Raw genomic sequence first — 21,941 nt, 5'->3', positions numbered from 1 at the left:
CACTTTAGGAAGGAAGGATGGATTCGGACGAAGAACCACCTTATCCTTATGAACCACCAGATATGGGGAACGACAAGATAATGCGGCCAGTTCTGACACCCTGCGTGCAGAAGTGATGGCCACCAAGAAGGCCACCTTCTGGGATAACGTAAGCAAGGGAATCTCCCTAATATTTTCAAAGGGAGGTTTCTGAAGAACCGACAACACCAAATTAAGATCCCAGGGCGGTAAGGGTGCGTGCACCGGTGGAGCCAGGTGCCGCACCCCCTGGATGAAATTCCGCACCAAGGAATGAGTAGCCAAAGGCTTCTGAAAGAAGATTGCTAACGCTGAAACCTGACCCTTGATAGTACTCAATGCCAGCTTCTGCTCAACCCCCTGTTGCAGAAAAGCCAAGATTCGGGTCACCGAATAGGCACGTGGAGGAAATCCAAGGGATTCACACCACGCAATATAAGACTTCCATGTGCGATGATAGACTTTTCTGGAAGTCGCTTTCCTTGCTTTAATTAGAGTAGGAATGACTGAAGCTGACAAACCCTTGTCCTTCAGCACCTGGGTCTCAACAGCCAGGCCGTTAAAGCCAGCGATCGTAAAGCAGGATGGAAGATCGGTCCCTGAGACAGCAGGTCCTCCCTGAGAGGAAGTCGCCACAGGACGTACGCGATCAGTCTGACCAGGTCGGCATACCAGGCCCGACGGGGCCAATCCGGAACCACCAGGATGACTGGAATTCCCTCCACCTCTATCCTGCGAAGAAGTTTCGGCAGCAACTTGAGAGGAGGGAAGGCATACAGTAGCCGATACTGCCCCCACGGGGCGACCAGCGCGTCTGCTAGAGGATCGCGGGAGCGAGCTACAAACCTCTGCACCTTCCTGTTGAGCCGAGATGCCAACAGATCCACATCCGGGGTGCCCCAACGAAGGCACAGTTGGTGAAATATTTCTGGATGAAGAGACCATTACCCTTGATCCAGAATCTGACGGCTGAGATAATCTGCCTGCCAATTTTCCACCCCCGGAATGAATAACGCGGAGAGAGCTGGAACAAACCGTTCCGCCCAATGAAGAATGCTGGCCACTTCTATGGCCGCCAGAGCACTCTTGGTGCCCCCTTGGTGATTGACGTAAGCCACGGCCGTGGCATTGTCTGACTGGATCCGAACCGGGCTGCCCCGGAGCTGCTCGGTCCAGTGAATCAGACAAAGTCTGATCGCTCTCAGTTCCAACACATTTATCGGTAACCTGGATTCTTCCAGGGACCAAAGTCCCTGAGCAGATAATCTGCCGAGAATTCCTCCCCATCCGGATAGACTGGCATCCGTGGTGACAATCGTCCAGTATATCGGAAGAAATGACTTCCCCTGGCTGAGCATCGGAGACCGAAGCCACCAGACCAGAGACTCCCTGGCCCACTTGCTCAGCCGGATCCGATTGTCCAGGGAATCGGGATTCCGATTCCATTTGAGAAGAATCTCCTTTTGAAGGATTCGGGTATGAGACTGGGCAAACGGTACTGCCTCGAAAGAGGCCACCATCAGTCCCAGGACCCTCATGCAAGTCCGAAGGGAAGGCCAGTTGACGGACAGCAACATCTGAATCGTTGACTGAATCTTCTGGAGTTTCTCTGCAGGGAGAAACACTTTTGCTAGGGATGTGTCTAAAATTAGACCCAGATATTCCAGCCTCCTGGTGGGAACCAGAGATGACTTCTGCAGGTTCACCAGCCACCCGAACTCTTGCAAAGAGATCATAGTGATCTCCAAATCTAGCAACAGAGCCTGCGGAGATTCCGCATGAAGAAGAAGATCGTCTAGGTAACCTAGAATCGATATGCCCCGCTGTCGCAACAGCGCCAAAACTGGGGCCAACACCTTTGTGAAGACCCGAGGAGCAGTGGCGAGACCAAAGGGTAACGCCGCAAACTGATAATGGTTCTCTCCTACGGAAAAGCGAAGAAAACGCTGATGTCCTGCAAAGATGGGAATATGAAGATAGGCATCCTTGATGTCTATGGACGCCAGAAAATCCCCCTGTCGCAGGGAGGCCACTACTGTGCGCATGGACTCCATCTTGAATTTTTGTACCCGGACAAAATGATTGAGTGCTCTTAAGTCCAGAATTGGACGAACTTTGCCCTCTTTTCTGGGTATTGTGAATAGGTTCGAATAGAACCCCTGAAAACGTTCTGTCCAAGGAACGGGAACTACCACTCCTTGTTGCATCAAATCCGTTACTGCCCTCCGCAAAGCTTTTAAGCGATCCGGGGATAGTCGAATATTGGAAGGGAAGAATCGCACCAGTGGAAGTGATCGAAACTCGATCTTGTATCCTGACCGTATGACCTCGCGAACCCATTTGTCCTGGATTCTGGAAAGCCATGGATCCGGAAACCGGTGAAGACGTCCCCCCACCCCAGAGATGGGTGGGGGCGCACCTTCAGGCTTTAGTGGTTTTATCTTCAGCTCTGGGAGAGCCGGACTTTTGTTTAGCCGACCAGCGCCCTTTGAAACCCCCTGGAGGGGCTTTGGAGGGCTTCGCCTTATCGCCCGCCCCAGCGGAACGAAAAAACTTTATGAGCGGAAAAGGAAGGTCCCCGTCTGTGACGAGGTCCTTTACCCTTAGCAGTCTGTGGCAAAAAAGTGCTCTTGCCCCCAGTGAGCTTCTTAATAATCTCATCCAAGGTGGCCCCAAACAGGTGATTCCCTTGAAAGGGAAGATTAGCCAAGGCTTTTTTGGAACCTTGATCCGCCGACCAGCACTTTAACCACAATACACGCCTGAGGACCACTGCTGAAATCGATGCACGCCCCAACAATGGAGTGGCGTCCAGAGCGGCGTCACAGACAAACTGTAGCCCTTGTATCATCTGCTCGAGCAAATCCGATACTGCCGGGGGGATACTTCTCCCCTCTAGGTCACGGCGTAACAACTTGGTCCATTCTGTCAATGTTTGTGAAACTAAACCAATGGCAACCACTGGCCAAAAGGCTGACCCTATCAGGGAAAAAATGAAGAGGGACACGGCTTCCACCTTACGATCCACCGGATCCCTAAAGGACGGAGCGTCCTCCAACAGAATAACAGTAGCTTTATTTAGTCTGGAAATCTGTGAATCCACCAATGGTGGTACCGTCTATTTTTTAAGGAGGGATTCCTCAAACGGATAGCGCCTAGCAATGCGTTTGGAAACACCAGGGGTTCGTTTTGGACGACCCCATTCCTCTTTAATTAGATTACCAAAACACTTGAGCAAGGGAAACACCTTCGCCGTCTTGGTAGGCTTGCTAGTACCAAAAGGAATTTCAGTATCAGCTACCTCTGCCGGTGTAACCTCAAGACTTAAGGTTTCCCGGAAAGACACAACTAGTGCATCCACCAACGCTTCTTCTTGTGCTATGGCGGAGGCAGAAACGTCCTCCTCACTGTCTGAGGAGACCGTACCCGAGACACAAGCCCCAGAAGAGGGACCTGCAGCTGCAGTGACAGGCTCAGAATCTGTATCTGAAGTGTCAGATGAAATCGGGGTAGGCGGGGGTCGCTTTCTTGCCCCCCGTCCCTGACAGGCCACCTCCACCCGGGATACAAAAGACTCCAAAACCGCTGACAATGCATCAATAGTAAGTGGGGAACTGGAGGGTCCTGCGGCCACCTCGAGGGGATCAGGTGGGGATACATGTGTGGCAGGGTCCATGACTAATCCAAGAACACTTGCCAGCAAACAAGAATTGCAAAAGAAAAAAACTTTTTTTTTTTAGTGTGTAATCCCCCAGCGCAACAGCGCCCCTCAGTGTTACCTGCTTCGGACCCCCACAGAGAGAGAGAGACCCCAAGGGCTCACCACCTGATGCACAGAAGCTTCTATCCAACTGCTCTCAGCGCTGTCCTTACAGACAGGAAGTTTTGTGGATCGTTTTCCCGGGTAAAGGAGGCGGCTCCGCCCCTTTACACGTCTTCCGGCGCTGCCCCTGCTACTCCTCGAGGTAGCTGGGCATATCAAAAATGGCCGCCCCCCATGCAGGAGACACCAGGCTACGCCAAAATGGCGGCCCCGCGGGAGGATGGCGGCAGCCTGCGGCCTGTGGAAAGATGGCGGCGGCCTGCTAAATCGTGCGGCCTGCGGGAGGATGGTAGCGGCGTGCGGCCTGCGGGAGGCGTGCGCTTGCGGGAGGCGTGCGGCCTGCGGGAGGATGGAGGCGGCGGATGGCGGTAGTGCATGTAACTGCATTCTATGCATAAGGTATGATTGATCATATCACCCTCTTACATGATCATTTTAAACAGTAGCGCCAGCCCCGGTCTCCATCCCTGACCTCAGTCATGGTCCTTTACAGTGCCAACTCTTTACAGTGACTATTAGATAGTCAGCTCCCAAACCAAGCCTCCTGGTTCTTATTAACCAAATCACACTCAAGAGGGAGATCTGTGAAACATGTCATAGGATAGAGGGGGGACCCAGGATCAAGAGGGTCCGTCCATCCACAGAGGGGCCCGTGTCCATTCCCAAAACCCGACAGGGGGAGAGGGGGAACATTCTACTCACCATACCGGAACCGGGGGGCACCCACTCCTAACAGAACCCCTCTCCACCGAGGTGGGGGGGCTGTTGACCAATACGGACGCCGCGACTCAGTTTCCGACTGGTCGTCGGCGTCCCGGCGAGACGTTTAACTCGCGGGCCCAGTCCCCGTCCAGTGGGACTATGTCGCGGCCGACCCAGCGCGGAGCTAGGGCCTGCATGCGCTCGTAGGCTGACTGGGGTGACCACTGGATCTTAACATCCAGCCCGTCGCCCAGCTCCAGCAAAATTGTTTAAATGTGTCGCAGCCGATCCAGCGCGGAGCTGGAATCTGCGCGCGCTTGTAGGCCGACTGGGGTGACCACTGGACCTCAACATCCAGCCCGTCGCCCAGATCCGGCATAATTGCTTGAAGATCTCACAGGAACAACTGGAGAAAAAAGCTAACTTAAAAAGAATCTATCTAAAAAATCTTGCCAGGACCAAAAGATCCCAGCAAGGAACTTAGGTCCTTACTCCTGACTAGACAGAAAAAAACTGACATCCTGTAGCAGAGAGAGAGAGGATATACCCTCTGGGACTGCCCCTAAGGTGTGGCCAGAACGTTTTCTTCTGCCTAGTGTCCTACTCCTGTAGAGGGCAGTATAACCCAATTTGATATTAATCAAGAGGACTGCGTCTGTCAATGAGCGACAGAGAAATGTTTTTTTTTATATGCAGCATGTGCCAATTTAGGATTTCATAAGCTACAACTATCACTGGGGCGATTAAAAAAAAAAAAAATCCCAGAGCTCTGCTTTAAAGAGTAGCTAAAGTAAACCAAAAAAATAAATAAGAGAAAAATAAATCTGCTTATAAGCCCTTAAAGTGGCTGCATTACTTTTTTTCAGGCTTTTTCCCATTCTTTGAACCTGATAATATTAGGAATAACACCTTTCCTGTTCTAGGGTGGCTAAGCTCAATTACTCTACTGTATTTATGGAGATAGCCGTTTTCATCCTAACAGGAACAGAACTACAAACACCCCTTCCCCTTCTAAACTCCAGTACATTGGAGGGGGAGGGGGGGTTAAGATGAACACGTTATTTTCTGCACTTGCTGAAAATGTTCTTTGTCTGAAAAATAAAAAACGAATAAAGCCACCACCTCTAGGGACAGGAAAGGTGAAATCTATCACATTTTCGTTTTTGAGTTTAGACATCCTTTATTATTGTAATTATTTTTTGCTTCTGCTATCTCCCTTTATATCGGGGTTCGAGGTCTCATGTCTCCAGTATAGAAAGTAAAATTCCAACAGAGCCTAAGAAAGTAAAGAATAAAATAAGCAGACAAGAATTCTTCCCTACTCTATCCAAAAACTATAGAAAAAAAAAAAATGAAGTGAATGGAAGGGAGATTTTATCCTTCTGTTATAGAAGCCCTGAAGTGAGAATGTGCTCCAGGGAAACAAAAGGCAAGAAATGCAGCAATTGCGAACATTTACATCTGTAGGAGAATATCCTAGCAAGTGCATCATCCTATTAAAAATAAATACATATTGGGTTCACATTCTTTACAATTGGAATAATTCATTTAACCCCTGCCCCATCTCTTCAAAACACCATCTCAGAAGCATGCTTAGAGAAAGATTTGAATGTATACCAGTATCAAGCAGCATTGAAACATTACTACAGATTGCAAATGCCTAAAAAACTGATAGAACACAATTTCAAGAATTTAAATAGATGACGTGCTGTAAAGAGTGCTGAAATCACTCAAATCCTAATATAAGCACAAAAGAGAAATTCAGCAACTGGACAGCTCAGAGTGCAGAGCCAATGGTTTCTCAGCCCCTAGTAGTAGTAGTCTGGCAGACTCCCACTGCATGGAGCAATCGCTAGCAGGCTGCCTTTACCCACAAGGACTCCATACGTGCATACCTTCCCAGGGAACACTACCTGAAGTGTCCCTACTCTAAGGCCTCATGCATACTGGTTTCATGTAAACGCAGTTTACCCTGACAGGGGAAAATCAGAGTTATAAACTCGCCCAAGCTGCATTTTTTTTCAAAAGAGTTTAGCAGAGTTTAACAGTTTGGGAGTTTATTTCAATGGTGAGAATAAATTGAAATTCTGGCCAATGAAATAGAGAAATGCTGAAATGCTAAAGGTTCCTAGAGGTTATGCGAGTTTATGGGCGTTTATCAGCGTTTATTGTGGTCAGAAGAACTGCTTTTGAATGCGATTTTACGCCGTTCTGACGGCCCATAAACTCCCCTGCTGATAAACTGCTAAAAACGTCCACACATGGACACATAGGATAACAGAGGCCAAGAAAGTTTAAAAAGAGTTTTAAAAAAAAAAAAAAAGACCCAACTCACAAAAACGTGGGCTTAACAGCAGCAGTGTGCAAACTGTGCTTCTTTTGCTTTGAAGAACCAAATACAAAATATACAGCAGGACATTTAACCTCCTATGGCAGGCCAATGAAAGTGTCTAAAACTATAGCCAGTGACTAACTGTTTATCCTTTGTCTATGCAAGCACAAACTTTCTGCACTTTTACTCAAGATTGCAGGCCTGAGGTAGGTAATGCCCGCATGGAAAAAAGTTTAGGCTCCCAAACTTTAGAGGACCAGAGTGTTTAGAGACGAAGCTAGCCCACATAATGCTGGCTATGGCCCTTGGCCCACATATTGCAAGATCTTCTTTGCCAACTAATCCATTTTCACACTGCCAGATAATATTCCAATCAACTGTGTATCCCATTAGAAGACAACAGGGGCAAAGTCTGAGTCACACTGTCAATGTCCCACCATCTTCCACCGCTAGCACCCCGTGACATGGTATGGAACTTGGAGGAAGACCTATGTGCCTGCTACAATGTATTCTGTAGAAAAAGTAGGCATTAATGTGCTGCATTACTTGAAGCTTCCTAGTGTTCAAACAGGCATTAAAGTGATACTAAACGCACACGGCTTAATTTACATTGTCCTTTCTATTTCTGTATGTGGATGATGCCACTATAATTATTTTAATAAAAAAAAAATCTAAGTACCCTTTTCCTAATCTATATACAGCGGGCACCTGACCCAGATCTTTTCCAGCCTGTCTGCAGGGAAACATAAGCAGGAGGAGCTTCTAGTCCTCTGCTACCGTCACATGTTCAAAAATAAATAATAATATCAATACTGTTTTAAATTGTCATACAAATATATATTTAAAATAAATCTTTATTTTTGCCAATAACCTGGTGTGGGCAGATTTGCTCAAATAAGCAAGAAAATGTGGAAAACCGATTACTTGTGTCTTTTACACATTTTAAGAGGCTCCCATTGAAGGCTTTAGGGGCAAAGTGCCAGGTGTGAACAAGCACCCTTAATCATAATGGAAATTCCAGTATTAAGTGTTAAAATGCTTCCGATAAAGCTTTAAATCTGGCATTAAATTCAAAAGGTGTGAATTTTGGCCTAACAATAATGAAGGCTTTAAAAACTTAAAAATAAAACTAAAGCAGCCTAATTAGGGCTGCAACTAACAGTTATTTTCATTATCGATTTTGCCGATTATGGTTTCGATAAACTGAAAAAAAAAACCTTTAAAAAAATAAGTGTAGTGTATAATTTAGTTACCAAGTTATAAAAAAAAAAAAAAAACACAATTGTAACCATCTATATTTTCGGGGAACAAAAAATCTAATATTCTCTGAGAATAACAGACAGAAGAGATGTCCGGTAGAAAAATTATTTGACTCCCTGCGGATTTTGTAAGTTTGCCCACTTACAAAAAAAAAGAAGGGTCTATAATTTTTATCATAGGTGTATTTTAAAATGATAGAGACAGAATATCAACCAAAAATCCAGAAAAAAAACACGAAACAAATGTTATAAATTGAGTTGCAGTTCAGGGAGTAAAAATGGATTTTTGTAAAATCTTTTTCTCTTAAGCTCATTGACAGACGTAGTCCTCCTTGATTAATATAAACTCGGGTTATACTGCCCTCTACAGGAGTAGGACTAGACAGGAAAGAAAACGTTCTGGCCACACCCTAGGGGCAGTCCCAGAGGGTATATCCTCTCACTTCCTGCTACAGCAAATCAGTTATGTCACAAAGCAGTGTTTAGAGAATTTAACCCAACCCAACTCAAAAACAGAGGGGCGGGTACTACGTCTGTCAATGAGCTTAAGAGAAAAGGATTTTACGGTAAGATTTTACAAAAATCCATTTTTCTCTGTCGCTCATTGACAGACGTAGTCCTCCTTGATTAATATCAACTCGGGACGTCCCAAAGCAGTGCCACAAATGAGGGGTGGGAAAATGGAAATCAAAATCCAATCTAGAAGGCCCAACCGGTGCCAACTAGAAGTTTTAAAGGCTCATCAATCACACAATGAGACTCAACTGAAATTCCAACGGAAAAAAACCCTCGAGGTAGACCACCAGTCTCCTCAAATTGCAGCCTGCAAAACCTTGCGGCCAAATGAGGCATCCGCCGATGCCATCACATCAACTTTATAAAATTTTGTAAAGGTATGAACCGACGACCAGGTAGCCGCCTTGCACACCTGGACCACTGACGCCTGATGGCGGTAGGCCCAGGAAGTACTGAGCGCTCGAGTGGAGTGCGCCTTAACAGGGAACGGAGGATTCCGACCCTTAATAGAATAAGCCTGTACCACCGTCTGTCTAATCCATTTGGAGATAGTCACGGCAGATGCAGGCAACCCCTTTCTGGGGCCATCCGTGAAAAAAGTGAATCCGTCTTACGGAACGATTCCGTAGTCTTCAGGTATACCCTGATTGCCCGAACCACATCCAAGGAATGCAACGCATATTCCTGAGGATGATTGGGCTTAGGACACAAGGAAGGTAGCACAATATCTTCATTCAGATGAAAATCTGAAACCACCTTAGGAAGAAAGGATGGCTTCGGATGAAGAACTACCTTATCCCTATGAACCACTAGATATGGGGAATGGCATGATAATGCAGCCAGTTCTGACACCCTGCGTGCAGAAGTGATAGCCACCAAGAAGGCCACCTTCTGGGATAATGTAAGCAAGGGAATCTCCCTGATATTTTCAAAGGGAGGTTTCTGAAGAACCGACAAACACCAAATTAAGATCCCAGGGCGGTAAGGGCGCACGCACTGGCGGAGCCAAGTGCCGCACCCCTTGGACACCAAGGAATGAGTAGCCCAAGGCTTCTGAAAGAAGATTGCTAATGCTGAAACCTGACCCTTGATAGTGCTCAAGGATAGTTTCTGCTCAACCCCCTTTTGCAGAAAAGCCAAGATTCGGGTCACCGAATAGGTACGTGGGGGAAATTCCAAAGATTCACACCACGCGATATAAGTCTTCCATGTGCGATAATAGACTTTGCTGGAAGTCGCTTTCCTTGCTTTAATTAGAGTAGGAATAACTGAAGCTGACAACCCTCTGTCCTTCAGTACCTGGGTCTCAATAGCCAGGCCATTAAAACCAGCGACTGTAAAGCACGATGGAAGATCGGTCCTTGAGACCGCAGATCCTCCCTGAGAGGAAGTCTCCAAGGAGCGTCCGCGACTAGCCTGTCCAAGTCGGCGTACCCGGCTTGACGAGGCCAGCTCGGAATTTCCAGGATAACTGGGAGTTCCCTCCACCTCTATCCTGCGGAGAAATCTCAGCAGCAATTTGAGAGGGGGGAGGGGAAGACATATAGTAGCTGATACTGCCTTTACAGGCCGTTCAGCGCATCTGCTGCGTCCGCTAGAGGATCGCGGGTGCGAGCCCTGTTGAGCCAACCTACCAACAGATCCATATCCGGGGTGCCCCAATGAAAGGACAGCTGGTGAAATGCCTCTGGATGAAGAGACTATTCCTCTTGATCCAGAATCTGACGGCTGGAATAATCTGCTTGTCCACCCCCGTGATAAACATCGCGGAGAGAACTGGAACAACTGTTCCCCCAATAAGAATGTTGGCCACTTCTATGGCCGCCAGGGCACTCCTGGTGCCCCTTGGTGATCGACCTAAGTCATGACCATGGCATAGTCCGATTGGATCCGAACCGGGCTGCCCTGGAGCTGCTCGGTCCAGTAAATCAGACAAAGTCTGATCACTCTCAGTTCCAACACATTTATCGGTAACCTGGAATTTATCAGAAGAAATGACTTCCCCCTGGCTGAGCATCGGAGACCGAAGCCACCAGACCAGAGCCTCCCTGGTCCGCTCACTCAATCGGATCCGATTGTCCAGGGAATCGGGATTCCGATTCCATATGAGAAGAATCTCCTCTTTGGAGAATTCGGGTATGAGACTGGGCAAACGGTACTGCCTCTAAGGAGGCGACCATCAATCCCAGCCAGTTGACGGACAGCAACATCCGAATCATTGACTGAATCTTCTTGAGTTTCTCCGCATGGAGACACACTCTTGCCAAGGATGTATCCAAAATTAGGCCCAGATAGTTCAGTCTCCTGGTGGGAACCAGGGATGATCTTTGGGAAAAGCAACGAAAACGCTGATGTCCTGCGAAGATGGGGATAGAAGGATAGGCATCCTAAATGTCTATGGACGCCAGGAAATCCCCCTGATGCAGGGAGGCCACCACTGTATGGATGGACTCCATCTCTTCCAAGACCAGAATTGGACGCACCTAGCCCTTTTTCCTGGGCATTGTGAACAAGTTCGACTAGAACTCCTCCAAGGAATGGGAACTACCACTGCTTGTTGTATCAAGCTGTCCCCCGCAAAGCTTTTAAGCGACCCGGGGATGTCGACTATTGGAAGGGAAGAATCGCACCGGTGGAAGTGATCGAAACTCGATCTTGTATCCCGACCATATGACCTTGCGAACCCCTTTATCCGGGATTCTGGAAAGCCCTGGATCCGGAAACCGGTGAAGACGTCCCCCCACCCTAGAGATGGGTGGGGCCCATTTTGTCAATCCAACGGGATAACAGTGGCTTTATTTAGTCTGGAAATCGGTGAGTCCACTATTGGTGGTACCGTCCATCTTTGTAATGAGGGATTCCTCAAAATGATAGCGCCTAGCCATGCGTTTGGAAATAGCAGGGCTCATTTACGGACGACCCTATTTGGGCAAGGGAAACCCTTCACCATTTTGGTAGGCTTGCTAGTACCAAAAAAGGAATATGAGTCTCAGCTACCTCTGCCGGTGTAACCTCAAGATTTAAGGTTTCCCGGACAGACACAACTAGTGCTTCCACCAACGCTTCTTGTGCTATGGCGGAGGCAGAAGCGTCCTCCTTACTGTCTGAGGAGACCGTACCTGAGACAACAACCCCAGAAAAGGGACTGCAATGACCAGCTCAGAATCCGTATCTGAGGTATCAGATGACATAGGGGTATGCGGGGGTCGCTCTTCTTGACCCCCGTCCCTGACAGGCTACCTCCACCCGGGATACCAAAGACTCCAAAACTGCTGATAATGCATCATCACAAGTGGGGTACTGGAGGGTCCTGCGGCCACCCTGAGGGGATCAGGTGGGGATACATGTGTGGCAGGGTTCATGTAACAAGACAAAAATTAATTGCAAGAAAAACACATTTTTTTTTTTTTTTTAACTTAGTCCCCCAGTGCAGTAGCGCCCCTCAGTCTACCTGCTTGGACGAGAGAGAGAGAGAGAGAGAGAGAGAGAGAGAGAGAGAGACCCCAAGGCTCACCTGATGCACAGAAGTTTCATATCAACCTGCTTCCAGCACTGTCTGTTACAGACAGGAAGTCTTTGGCTTGCTTTCCCTGGGCCAAGGAGGCGGCTCCGCCCCTTTACACACCTTCCGGCGCCTCCCAATTACTCCACGAGGTGTTTGGTCACCTCAAACATGGCCGCCCCCATGCTGGAGACACGAGGCTACGCCAATATGGCGGCCTCGTGCGATCTGCAGGAAAATGGCAGCGGCCTGTGTAGGATAGCGGCGGCTTGCAAGTTAGCAGCGGCCTGCGGGATGTGTGCAGCCTGCGGCCTGCGGAAGTGCCTCGGCCTGCGGGAGGTGTCCTCGGCCTGCGGGAGGCTGTGCGGCCTGCGGGAGTGACCGGCTTTCTGGAGGGATGGCGATCTGTGGCTGCAGTAACTAAGGCATAGGCATCGGCCTGTGTACACACTAGACAGGTAGGATACCTCTATACCTCAATAGTAATGCCTTTTAGTAGTCTGCCACTGACTTCAGTCACCCTTACAGTCATATAGTGACTTTAGATAGTCCGCTCCCAAACCAAGCCTCCTGGTTTCTATTCACAAAAATCACACTCAAATTGGGGGATCTGTGACCCGTTATAGGATAGAGGGGAGACCCAGAGTGTCCGACCATCCCAGAGAGGGGCGTGCGTCCACCAACAAACCCGACAGGGGGAGAGGGGGAACATTCTACTCACCATACCGGGACCAGGCGGGCGCCAACTCCTGACAGAACCCCTCTCCACCGGGGTGGGGGGGCTGTCAACCAATACGGACGCCGTGACTCTGTTGGTCATTGGCGTCCAGGCGAGAAGTTTAACTCGCAGGGTCAGTCCCCGTCCAGTGGGACTATGTCGCGGCCAACCCAGCGTGGAGCTATGGCCTGCACGCGCTCGTAGGCTGAACTGGGGTGACCATTGGATCTCAACATCCAGCCCGTCGCCCAGTTTCAGCGTTCTTGCTTGAAGATCTCACAGGAACACTGGAGAAAAAAAGCTGTCTAAAAAAAGTATTTCTAAAAAAATCCTGCCAGGACCGAAGATCCTAGCAAGGAATCTAGGTCCTTACTCCTAACTAGACAGAAAAAAACTGATTTGCTGTAGCAGGAAGTGAGAGGATATACCCTCTGGGACTGCCCCTAGGGTGTGGCCAGAACGTTTTCTTTCCTGTCTAGTCCTACTCCTGTAGAGGGCAGTATAACCCGAGTTGATATTAATCGAGGACTACGTCTGTCAATGAGCGACAGAGAAAATAAGCATTCGATCCCCAAGCAAAACAAGACTTCGTACTAGGTGGAGAAACCCTTGTTGGCAAGCACAAAGGTAAGACGTTTCTTGTAGTTCGTGACCAGGTTTGCATACATCTCAGGAGCGATTTTTGTCCACTCTTCTTTAAAGATCTTTTCTAAATCCTTAAGGGTTCTTGGCTGTCGCTTGGCAACTCGACGTTTCAGCTACCTCCATAAATGTTCCATAGGATTAAGGTCTGGAGAATGGCTGAAGAGGGATTTTGGTCCACTCTTCTTTACAGATCTTCTCTAAATACTTAAGGTCTCTTGGCAACTTGAAGTTTCAGCTCGATACATTTTCTATAGGATTAAGGTCTGCAGACTGGCTAGGCCACTCCATGACCTTAATGTGCTTCTTCTTGAGCAACTCCTTTGTTGCCTTGACAGCATGTTTTGGGTCATGGTCATGCTGAAAGACCCATTTATGACTCCTCTTTAGTGTTCTGGCTGGGGGGAGAAGGTTCTCAGCCAAGATTTTACAATACATAGCCCCGTCCATTGGCCACTCAATGTGGCAAAGTCAGCCTGTACCTTTAGCAGAGAAACAGCCCTAAAGCATAATGTTTCCACCTCCGTACTGGACTGTAGGGATGATGTTCTTAGGATCATAGTCAGCATTTTTCTTGCTCCAAACACAGCGAGTCCCCCTCTAAGGCACATGTACAGTAATGCCAATGAACATCTAAATGATTCAGAGAACAATTGGGAGAAAGTGCTGTGGTCAGATGAGACCAAAATTAAGCTCTTTGGCATAAACTCACTATGTTTGGAGAAAGAAAAATGCTGACTTTGACCCTAAGAACAACATCCCTACAGTCAAGTACGGAGGTGGAAACATTATGTTTTGGGGTCGTTTCTCTGCTAAAAGTACAGGCCAACTTTGCTGCATTGAGGGGGCAAATGAATGGGACCATGTATTGTAAAATCTTGGCTAAGAGCCTTCTTCCCTTAGCCAGAAAACTGAAGATGTGTCGTGGATGGGTCTTCGAGCATGACAATGACCCAAAACATACCGCCACGGCAACAAAGGAGCGGCTCAAGAAGAAACACATTAAGGCCATGGAGTGGCCTAGTCAGTCTCCAGACCTTAATCCTATTAGAAAATTTATGGAGGGAGCTGAAACTACAAGTTGCCAAGAGACCTCAAGTATTTAGAGAAGATCTGTAAAGAGTGGACCAAAATCCCTCCTGAGAAGTGTGCAAACCTGGTAACCAACTACAAGAAACATCTTACCTCTGTGGTTGCCAACAAGGGTTTCTCCACCAAGCCATGTTTTGCCTGTGGATCAAAATAGTAATTTTACTCACTAAACGGAAAATTAATTTATAGCATTTCTTTTATGTTTTTTTTTCTGGATTTTTGGTTGATATTCTGTCTCGATCATTTAAAATACACCTATGATATAAATGATAGACCCCTCATTTCTTTGTAAGCAGGCAAACTTACAAAATCTGCAGGGGATCAGATAATTATTTTCCCCAGTGTGTGTGTGTGTGTGTGTGTGTGTATGTATGTATATATATATATATATATATACACATATATACATACACACACACATACATATATATATATATATATATATATATATATATATATACACACACACAAAGTGCCTTGCGAAAGTATTCGGCCTCCTTGAACTTTGCGACCTTTTGCCACATTTCAGGCTTCAAACATAAAGATATAAAACTGTAATTTTTTGTGAAGAATCAACAACAAGTGGAACACAATCATGAAGTGGAACGAAATTTATTGGATATTTCAAACTTTGTTAAATAAAAAACTGAAAAATTGGGCATGCAAAATTCAGCCCCTTTACTTTCAGTGCAGCAAACTCTCTCCAGAAGTTCAGTGAGGAGCTCTGAATGATCCAATGTTAACCTAAATGACTAATGATGATAAATAGAATCCACCTGTGTGTAATCAAGTCTCTGTATAAATGCACCTGCACTGTGATAGTCTCAAAGGTCTGTTTAAAGCGCAGAAAGCATCATGAAGAACAAGGAACACACCAGGCAGGTCCGAAATACTGTTGTGGAGAAGTTTAAAGTCGGATTTGGATACAAAAAGATTTCCCAAGCTTTATATATCCCAAGGAGCACTGTGCAAGCGATAGTATTGAAATGGGAGTATCAGACCACTGCAAATCTACAAAGACCTGGCCGTCCCTCTAAACTTTCAGCTCATACAAGGAGAAGACTGATCAGAGATGCAGCCAAGAGGCCCATGATCACTCTGGATGAACTGCAGAGATCTACAGCTGAGGTGGGAGACTCTGTCCATAGGACAACAATCCGTCGTATACTGCACAAATCTGGCCTTTATGGAAGAGTGGCAAGAAGAAAGCCATTTCTTAAAGATATCCAGAAAAAGTGTTTAAAGTTTGCCACAAGCCACCTGGGAGACACATCAAACATGTGGAAGAAGGTGCTCTGGTCAGATGAAACCAAAATCAAACTTTTTGGCAACAATGCAAAACGTTATGTTTGGCGTAAAAGCAACACAGCTCATCACCCTAAACACACCATTCCCACTGTCAAACATGGTGGTGGCAGCATCATGGTTTGGGCCTGCTTTTCTTCAGCAGGGACAGGGAAGATGGTTAAAATGGATGGGAAGATGGATGAAGCCAAATACAGGACCATTCTGGAAGAAAACCTGATGGAGTCTGCAAAAGACCTGAGACTGGGACTGAGATTTGTCTTCCAACAAGACAATGATCCAAAACATAAAGCAAAATCTACAATGGAATGGTTCACAAATAAACATATCCGGGTGTTAGAATGGCCAAGTCAAAGTCCAGACCTGAATCCAATCGAGAATCTGTGGCAAGAACTGAAAACTGCTGTTCACAAACGCTCTCCATCCAACCTCACTGAGCTCGGGAGGTTTTGCAAGGAGGAATGGGCAAAAATTTCAGTCTCTCGATGTGCAAAACTGAGAGAGAGACATACCCCAAGCGACTTACAGCTGTAATCGCAGCAAAAGGTGGCGCTACAAAGTATTAACTTAAGGGGGCTGAATAATTTTGCACGCCCCATTTTTTCAGTTTTTTTATTTGTTAAAGTTTGAAATATCCAATAAATTTCGTTCCACTTCATGATTGTGTCCCACAGCCTGAAATGTGGCAAAAGGTTGCAAAGTTGAAGGGGGCCGAATACTTTGCAAGGCACTGTGTGTGTGTATATATTATATGTATATATATATATATATATATATATATATATATACATATACATACATACATACACATACATATATACTTACACACACACTCTTTATATATACTTACACTGACCCCCCAAAACACATGTAAGAAGTAGCAACATTAAAAACTGTGTGAGAGAACCCAACTATTTGTTAAAGAAAGAATACGAATGGAGCATGTCCTAAAGATTTAAAATGGGCTTATGGAGAAGCCTGTGCCTAGTAAAAGAACTCTATTCTCATATTCTGCATATTCATCCCAATCTACATAGATCGCAAACTTTAAATATAAATATATTACCACTTACATTTTTCTACCTTTTTTTGACAGAACAGGGAACTCCCTTTCTTTGCTTCCTGTCCCCAAGACACAACAGGCCTATTCATGAGTACTGGTCAAATGAGCTTACAGCTGAAGTGTATTTCACTGGTATTGATTTGGACAAGCTGCTGAGTGCCAAAATACATCTTTTTTTAATCTAAGGGCAAATGTGCCAGTGTGCATGAGGCCTTACCAACATCTGCTATGTGTTTGAAATAGAGGTCTGACACACTGCCAGATAGGAAAAAAAAAGCTGGGATTTAAGTGTTTGTGTTGTGAACTTTAAAGATGCATTTCTCTGCAATGCCTACAGCTACAGAGGTCAGTGGTGAACATTCAAGTGGATCTTCACTGCATCTGAGCACCACAAACCAAAACGTGTGATTTTTGTACTTACCGTAAAAACCATTTCTCCAAGTTCTTTGACTGACACAGCGCTCCATAAACTAGTGGGTTATATTGCCTCCTCCAGAAGGACTAGGCAGAACAAAAAACTGTCTACCCCCATGGGCCATTCCCAGCTGGTATATAACCCCCCTCTCTGCTCCAGGTAATCAGTTTAGTAGCAAGCAGTATTAGAAGCATCAGAAGCTCATAGATGGGTGGATTCTGTGTCCGTCAATGAACTCAAAGAAATGGATTTTACGGTTAAGTACAAAATTCCCATTTTCTCTTTCGTTCATCGACACAGCGCTCCATAAATCATAACTAGTGGGATGTCCAAAAGCAGTGCCAAAAGGAAAATGAGGGGTGGGGAAAATAACCCAGGGCTAAACATAAGAGCCCTTAACCAGGACACAGAAGCCTTCACCGGGTCACAGGAGCCCATCTGAAAAATAAAAATTTAAAGAAAAAACACCCCTCAAGAGGGAACAGCCCCTCAAACAGCAGCCTGCAAAACTTTGCGGTCAAAAGAAGCATTCGCAGATGCCAAAGTATCTACCTTATACAATTATGTGAAGGTATGCACTGACAACCAAGTGGCCCCCTTGCAAACTTGTGATATTGAAGCCGGATGACGGAAGGCCCAAGAAGCACTCAGCGCCCGAGTAGAATGCGCCGTGACAGGGAAAAGGTGGAACCTGAACTTAAAGGCCTGAGTTATAGTCTGTCTGATCTATATGGAGATTGTACATGAAGAAGCGGCCAGCCCTTTTCTTGGTCTGTTCGTAACTACAAATTCCTTGGGATGAGCCAGCCTGGGACACAAGGAAGGCAACACAATATCCTCATTCAAATGGAAGTCAGAGACAACTTTGGGCAGGAATGATGGACAGGGACAAAGAACCACTAAATAGGGACTGCAACAGGATAATGCCGCCAATTCCGATACCCTGTGGGCCAAGATAAAAGCCACCAAGAATGTCACCTTCTGGGATAGCGTAGGCAAGGGAATCTCCTGAATATTCACAAATGGAGGTTTCTGGAGAACTGAAAGTACTAAATTTAAATCCAATGGCGGCAATAGACTGTACAAGTGCAGTCACATGTTGTACGCCCTGAATGAAAGTACAAACTAAAGAAAGCATGGTGAGGGGTTGTTGAAAGAAGATTGCCAAAACAGACACCTGGCCCTTGATGGTACTCAAGGCCAACTTCTGATCAAGACCCTGTTGAAGAAAGATTACGATTCCGGGCCACAATTGAACCACACCAAGAAATGTACGCTTTCCACGTATGATGATATATCTTGCTGGAAGACAACTTCCTCACCTTCACCATTGTAGGGATCACTGATCCAGACAGACCACTATCGCTCAGTACCTGGCTTTCACTAGCTAAGCCATTAAAACCAGCGACTGTAAAGCAGGATGGTAGATCAGCCCTTGGGACAACTAGTCTACTCTGAGAGAAAGCCCCCAAGGGATGTTTACAGCTCCCAGGATGATTGGAAGATCTTTGCTCTTGATTCTTCGCAAGAACTGCAGAAGAAGCCTGAGCCAAGGAAGAAACTGGCCTTACCGTGGCCCTTACGCCTGCAGCGTCTGTCAGAAGACCCTGTGACCTCATCATAAACTTCAGCATTCTCCTGTGGAGCCGAACCTGCTAAAGGAGCTGCATGTAAGACTGTGCAAACAGAACTGTCTTGAAGGTAGATACCAGAACTGTCTTGAAGGTAGATACCACCAGACTCAGAACCTGTAGGCCAAATGGGAGAGAGAACTGTGTGACAGCACCCAGTGAAGCACGGCCTGTGGTCCCTGAAGTTTGTGCAGAGGAAGGACCACCCTGGTCAGAAATAGAATCAGACCTAGGTAAATCAATTTCCTGGACAGGGATAGGGGGGACCTTCAGTAGTTCAGACATCACCAAAGCTTTGTTCCCCTTTCTGGTCAGCCCCAAAAGAAACATTCTGCGGATCTCCTTGACGCTCACCAAAGAAGTCCACGTGCCAGAAACCAGCGAAGATGTCCCCCCACTCCAATAATGGGTGAGGGCAGACCTTCATGCTGAAGGAGTCTTGTCTGCTGGTCCAGGGAAGCTAGCTCTAGGCTTACCAGACCAAGGTTGCTTGCAACCTCCCGAAGAAAATTTTAAACATCTATTTCCCTTATTCTCTGTCCCAACAGCACAAAATAATTTTCTATGGACTGAGAAAGAAGGCCCCGCGTCTGCGTCGAGGCTCCTTTCCTTTTCCTAGACTGTGGTAGGGCGGTACTCTTCCCCCATGTGATACCCTTAATAATGTCATCCAGGGTAGCCACAAACAAGCGATCGCCTAGAAAGGGCAGATCAATGAGAGCTTTCTTGGAGACTTGGTCTGCGGACTAATTCTTAAGCCACAGCACACGACTAATCACCATGGCTGAAACAGAAAGTTTGGACAGCAAAGGAGCTGTATCCAAAGCTGCATCACAAATAAACTGAAGCCCATGGACCAACTGGTCCGCTAAATTAACATAACCGACAGGGACCTGTTCAACCCCCAGGCCCTGGCGCAAAAGCTTGGCCCATTCAGTTAGGGTCTGAGACACCAGGGCTGAGGCAAAGACTGGCCGCAATGTCGAACCAGCCATAGTAAATATGTTGCATGTCACAGCCTCCGCTTTCTTGTCAGGCGGATCCTTAAATAATGGGCATTCCTGTACTGGGATCATGGTAGCTTTATTCAACCTGCAAACAGGAGAGTCCACCACTGGTGGACTAGCCCACTTTTTTAAAAGTGACTTCTCAAAAGGGTGACGTACAGCAAAAAGTTTGGGGACCACAAAGGGTAAGTTCCCATTCCTTAGAGGAAAAATTGTCAAAATAAGGCACATAAGGAAACACCTTTGGCGTACGATGCGACTTGTGCATACCAAACGACACAGCCAGGTCCTTGGCTACATCAGCCGCATCCTCCATTTTTAAAGTCGCACGCACTGCAGTGATAAGTGCGTCTACCAGCGGTTTTTCATTCGCTGCTGTGACCATGGAGGAATCATCCTCACTATCGGATGAATCAGGGAGTGTGATATTAAATCCCCCCTGGATGGGCAGCATCCATGGCGGCATCAGGCTCAGAATCAGAGGGGACAGCCTGAGCAGAGGAAGGTGGGGGTTGCTTCCTCCTGGGCCTTTGCCCACACGCCACTTCCACCCTGGACATTAAGGACTGCAGAACCACCATCAGTGCAACCATGGAAAGCTGGGGTTCCGAGGGACCTGCCACCTCCATGAGGGGGTCGGGGTGGGGATGTGACCCTGAGGCTTCATAAGGAAAGGAAGACCTTGCAGTACAAAAACCATCTTTTGGCACCACTAAAAGGATCCCCTCAAGGTTCAGGGTACCTATCAGCAGAGAGAAAGATAACAGGGACCCCAAAAGACTCACCCTACCAACCGAGGGAGCGCCAAGAATTTGAACCCAGCATAATCATGGACACTATCACTGTTCATATGTCCTGGGCACAGTAAGAGGAAATTGAGGAGGAAGAGGAGGAGCAGCTTTGGCATCAACACAAACATGGCCGCCAACTGGAGACAACCAGACTAAGGGAAAATGGCCCCCGTTACATCATCCGACTACACAAACATGCCACCAACTGGAGACCAACCAGACTAAGGAAAAATGGCTACCATCAGCTACAAACACAAGCATGCTGCCAGGATATTTCCTGCACCCTCTGCTAGGGGACCCCCCGAAGGTAGGGAACAGGTTTAGGGAAGACTCTGCAGTGCACTATGCTCCAGTCTCTGCACTGGGACCCCCCTGCACTATACCCACACTGCAAATAGCAGGGCATGCACCTAGGGTTCTTCTACACTGGGACCCCTCCAGAATACCAGGGTGGGAACACACTATCCCAGGACCCTTATAGGAGTGGGGATAGTGGGGGAGACCCCAGGGTCTCTGTTGCACTCTCTGCCCTGGGACCCCCACCAGACTCTAGGTCCAGACAGGTGGGGGGGGGGGGGGAATGGGAAAGGGGAAGCCGAACTCAGTGAGAGATTTATGACTGGGAGGAGGGAACCTGCAGGGAGGTCTGACTGTCTCTGGAGGTTACCCACGTCCACCCCAAAGAAAACCACCAAAAGGGGAGAGGGGGGACTCTACTTACCCTTCCATGGTGCAGGTAACGTTCCAGACAGAACTCTTTACCACCGAAGTAGGGGAGCTGTCGGGCCACGGGACCGCTGCGACTCAGACCCAAGCCCGGTCTGCACGAGCTCGCTGGCTGGGCTGGGGGGGGGACCACTGGATTTAGATTGTCCAGCCCGTCGCCCTGCCCGGCAGTTGATTGTAGATCTCCCCAGAGAAAAAACAAAAAAGATGCAAGAAAGGAGAAAATTGCTAGGACCAGAGATCCCAGCCGGGAGCTTAGGGCCTTACTCCTGACTATACAGATTAAAACGGATTACCTATAGCAGAGAGGGGGGTTTTATACCAGCTGAGGACGGCCCATGGGCGTAGCCAGGTGTTTTTTGTTCTGCCTAGCCCTACTCCGGGAGAAAGCAATATAAC

The 21,941-nt window shown here is 47.2% G+C and overlaps 2 protein-coding genes across 4 annotated transcripts in view; both read right to left on the bottom strand.

The window, feature by feature from the left end:
• The window catches only part of LOC309544779 (lamina-associated polypeptide 2, isoforms alpha/zeta-like), a gene marked incomplete at both ends in the record, with an annotated part of 31,627 nt that extends 14,222 nt beyond the window's left edge, over window positions 1-17,405 (bottom strand). Inside the window, one exon of the mRNA XM_082243749.1 lies at window positions 17,394-17,405. Coding sequence (XP_082099875.1) covers window positions 17,394-17,405 — 12 coding nt within the window. The remainder of the gene's footprint in view (window positions 1-17,393) is intronic.
• ATP8A1 (ATPase phospholipid transporting 8A1) overlaps window positions 1-21,941 on the bottom strand; it is a 473,872-nt gene that overhangs the window by 333,773 nt on the left and 118,158 nt on the right. The gene's annotated exons all lie outside the window — the stretch shown is intronic.

Source organism: Pelophylax lessonae (assembly GCF_965119305.1).
Source record: "Pelophylax lessonae genome assembly, chromosome: 1".
Lineage (NCBI taxonomy): Eukaryota > Metazoa > Chordata > Amphibia > Anura > Ranidae > Pelophylax > Pelophylax lessonae.
This window is presented reverse-complemented; position numbering and strand designations above follow the sequence as displayed.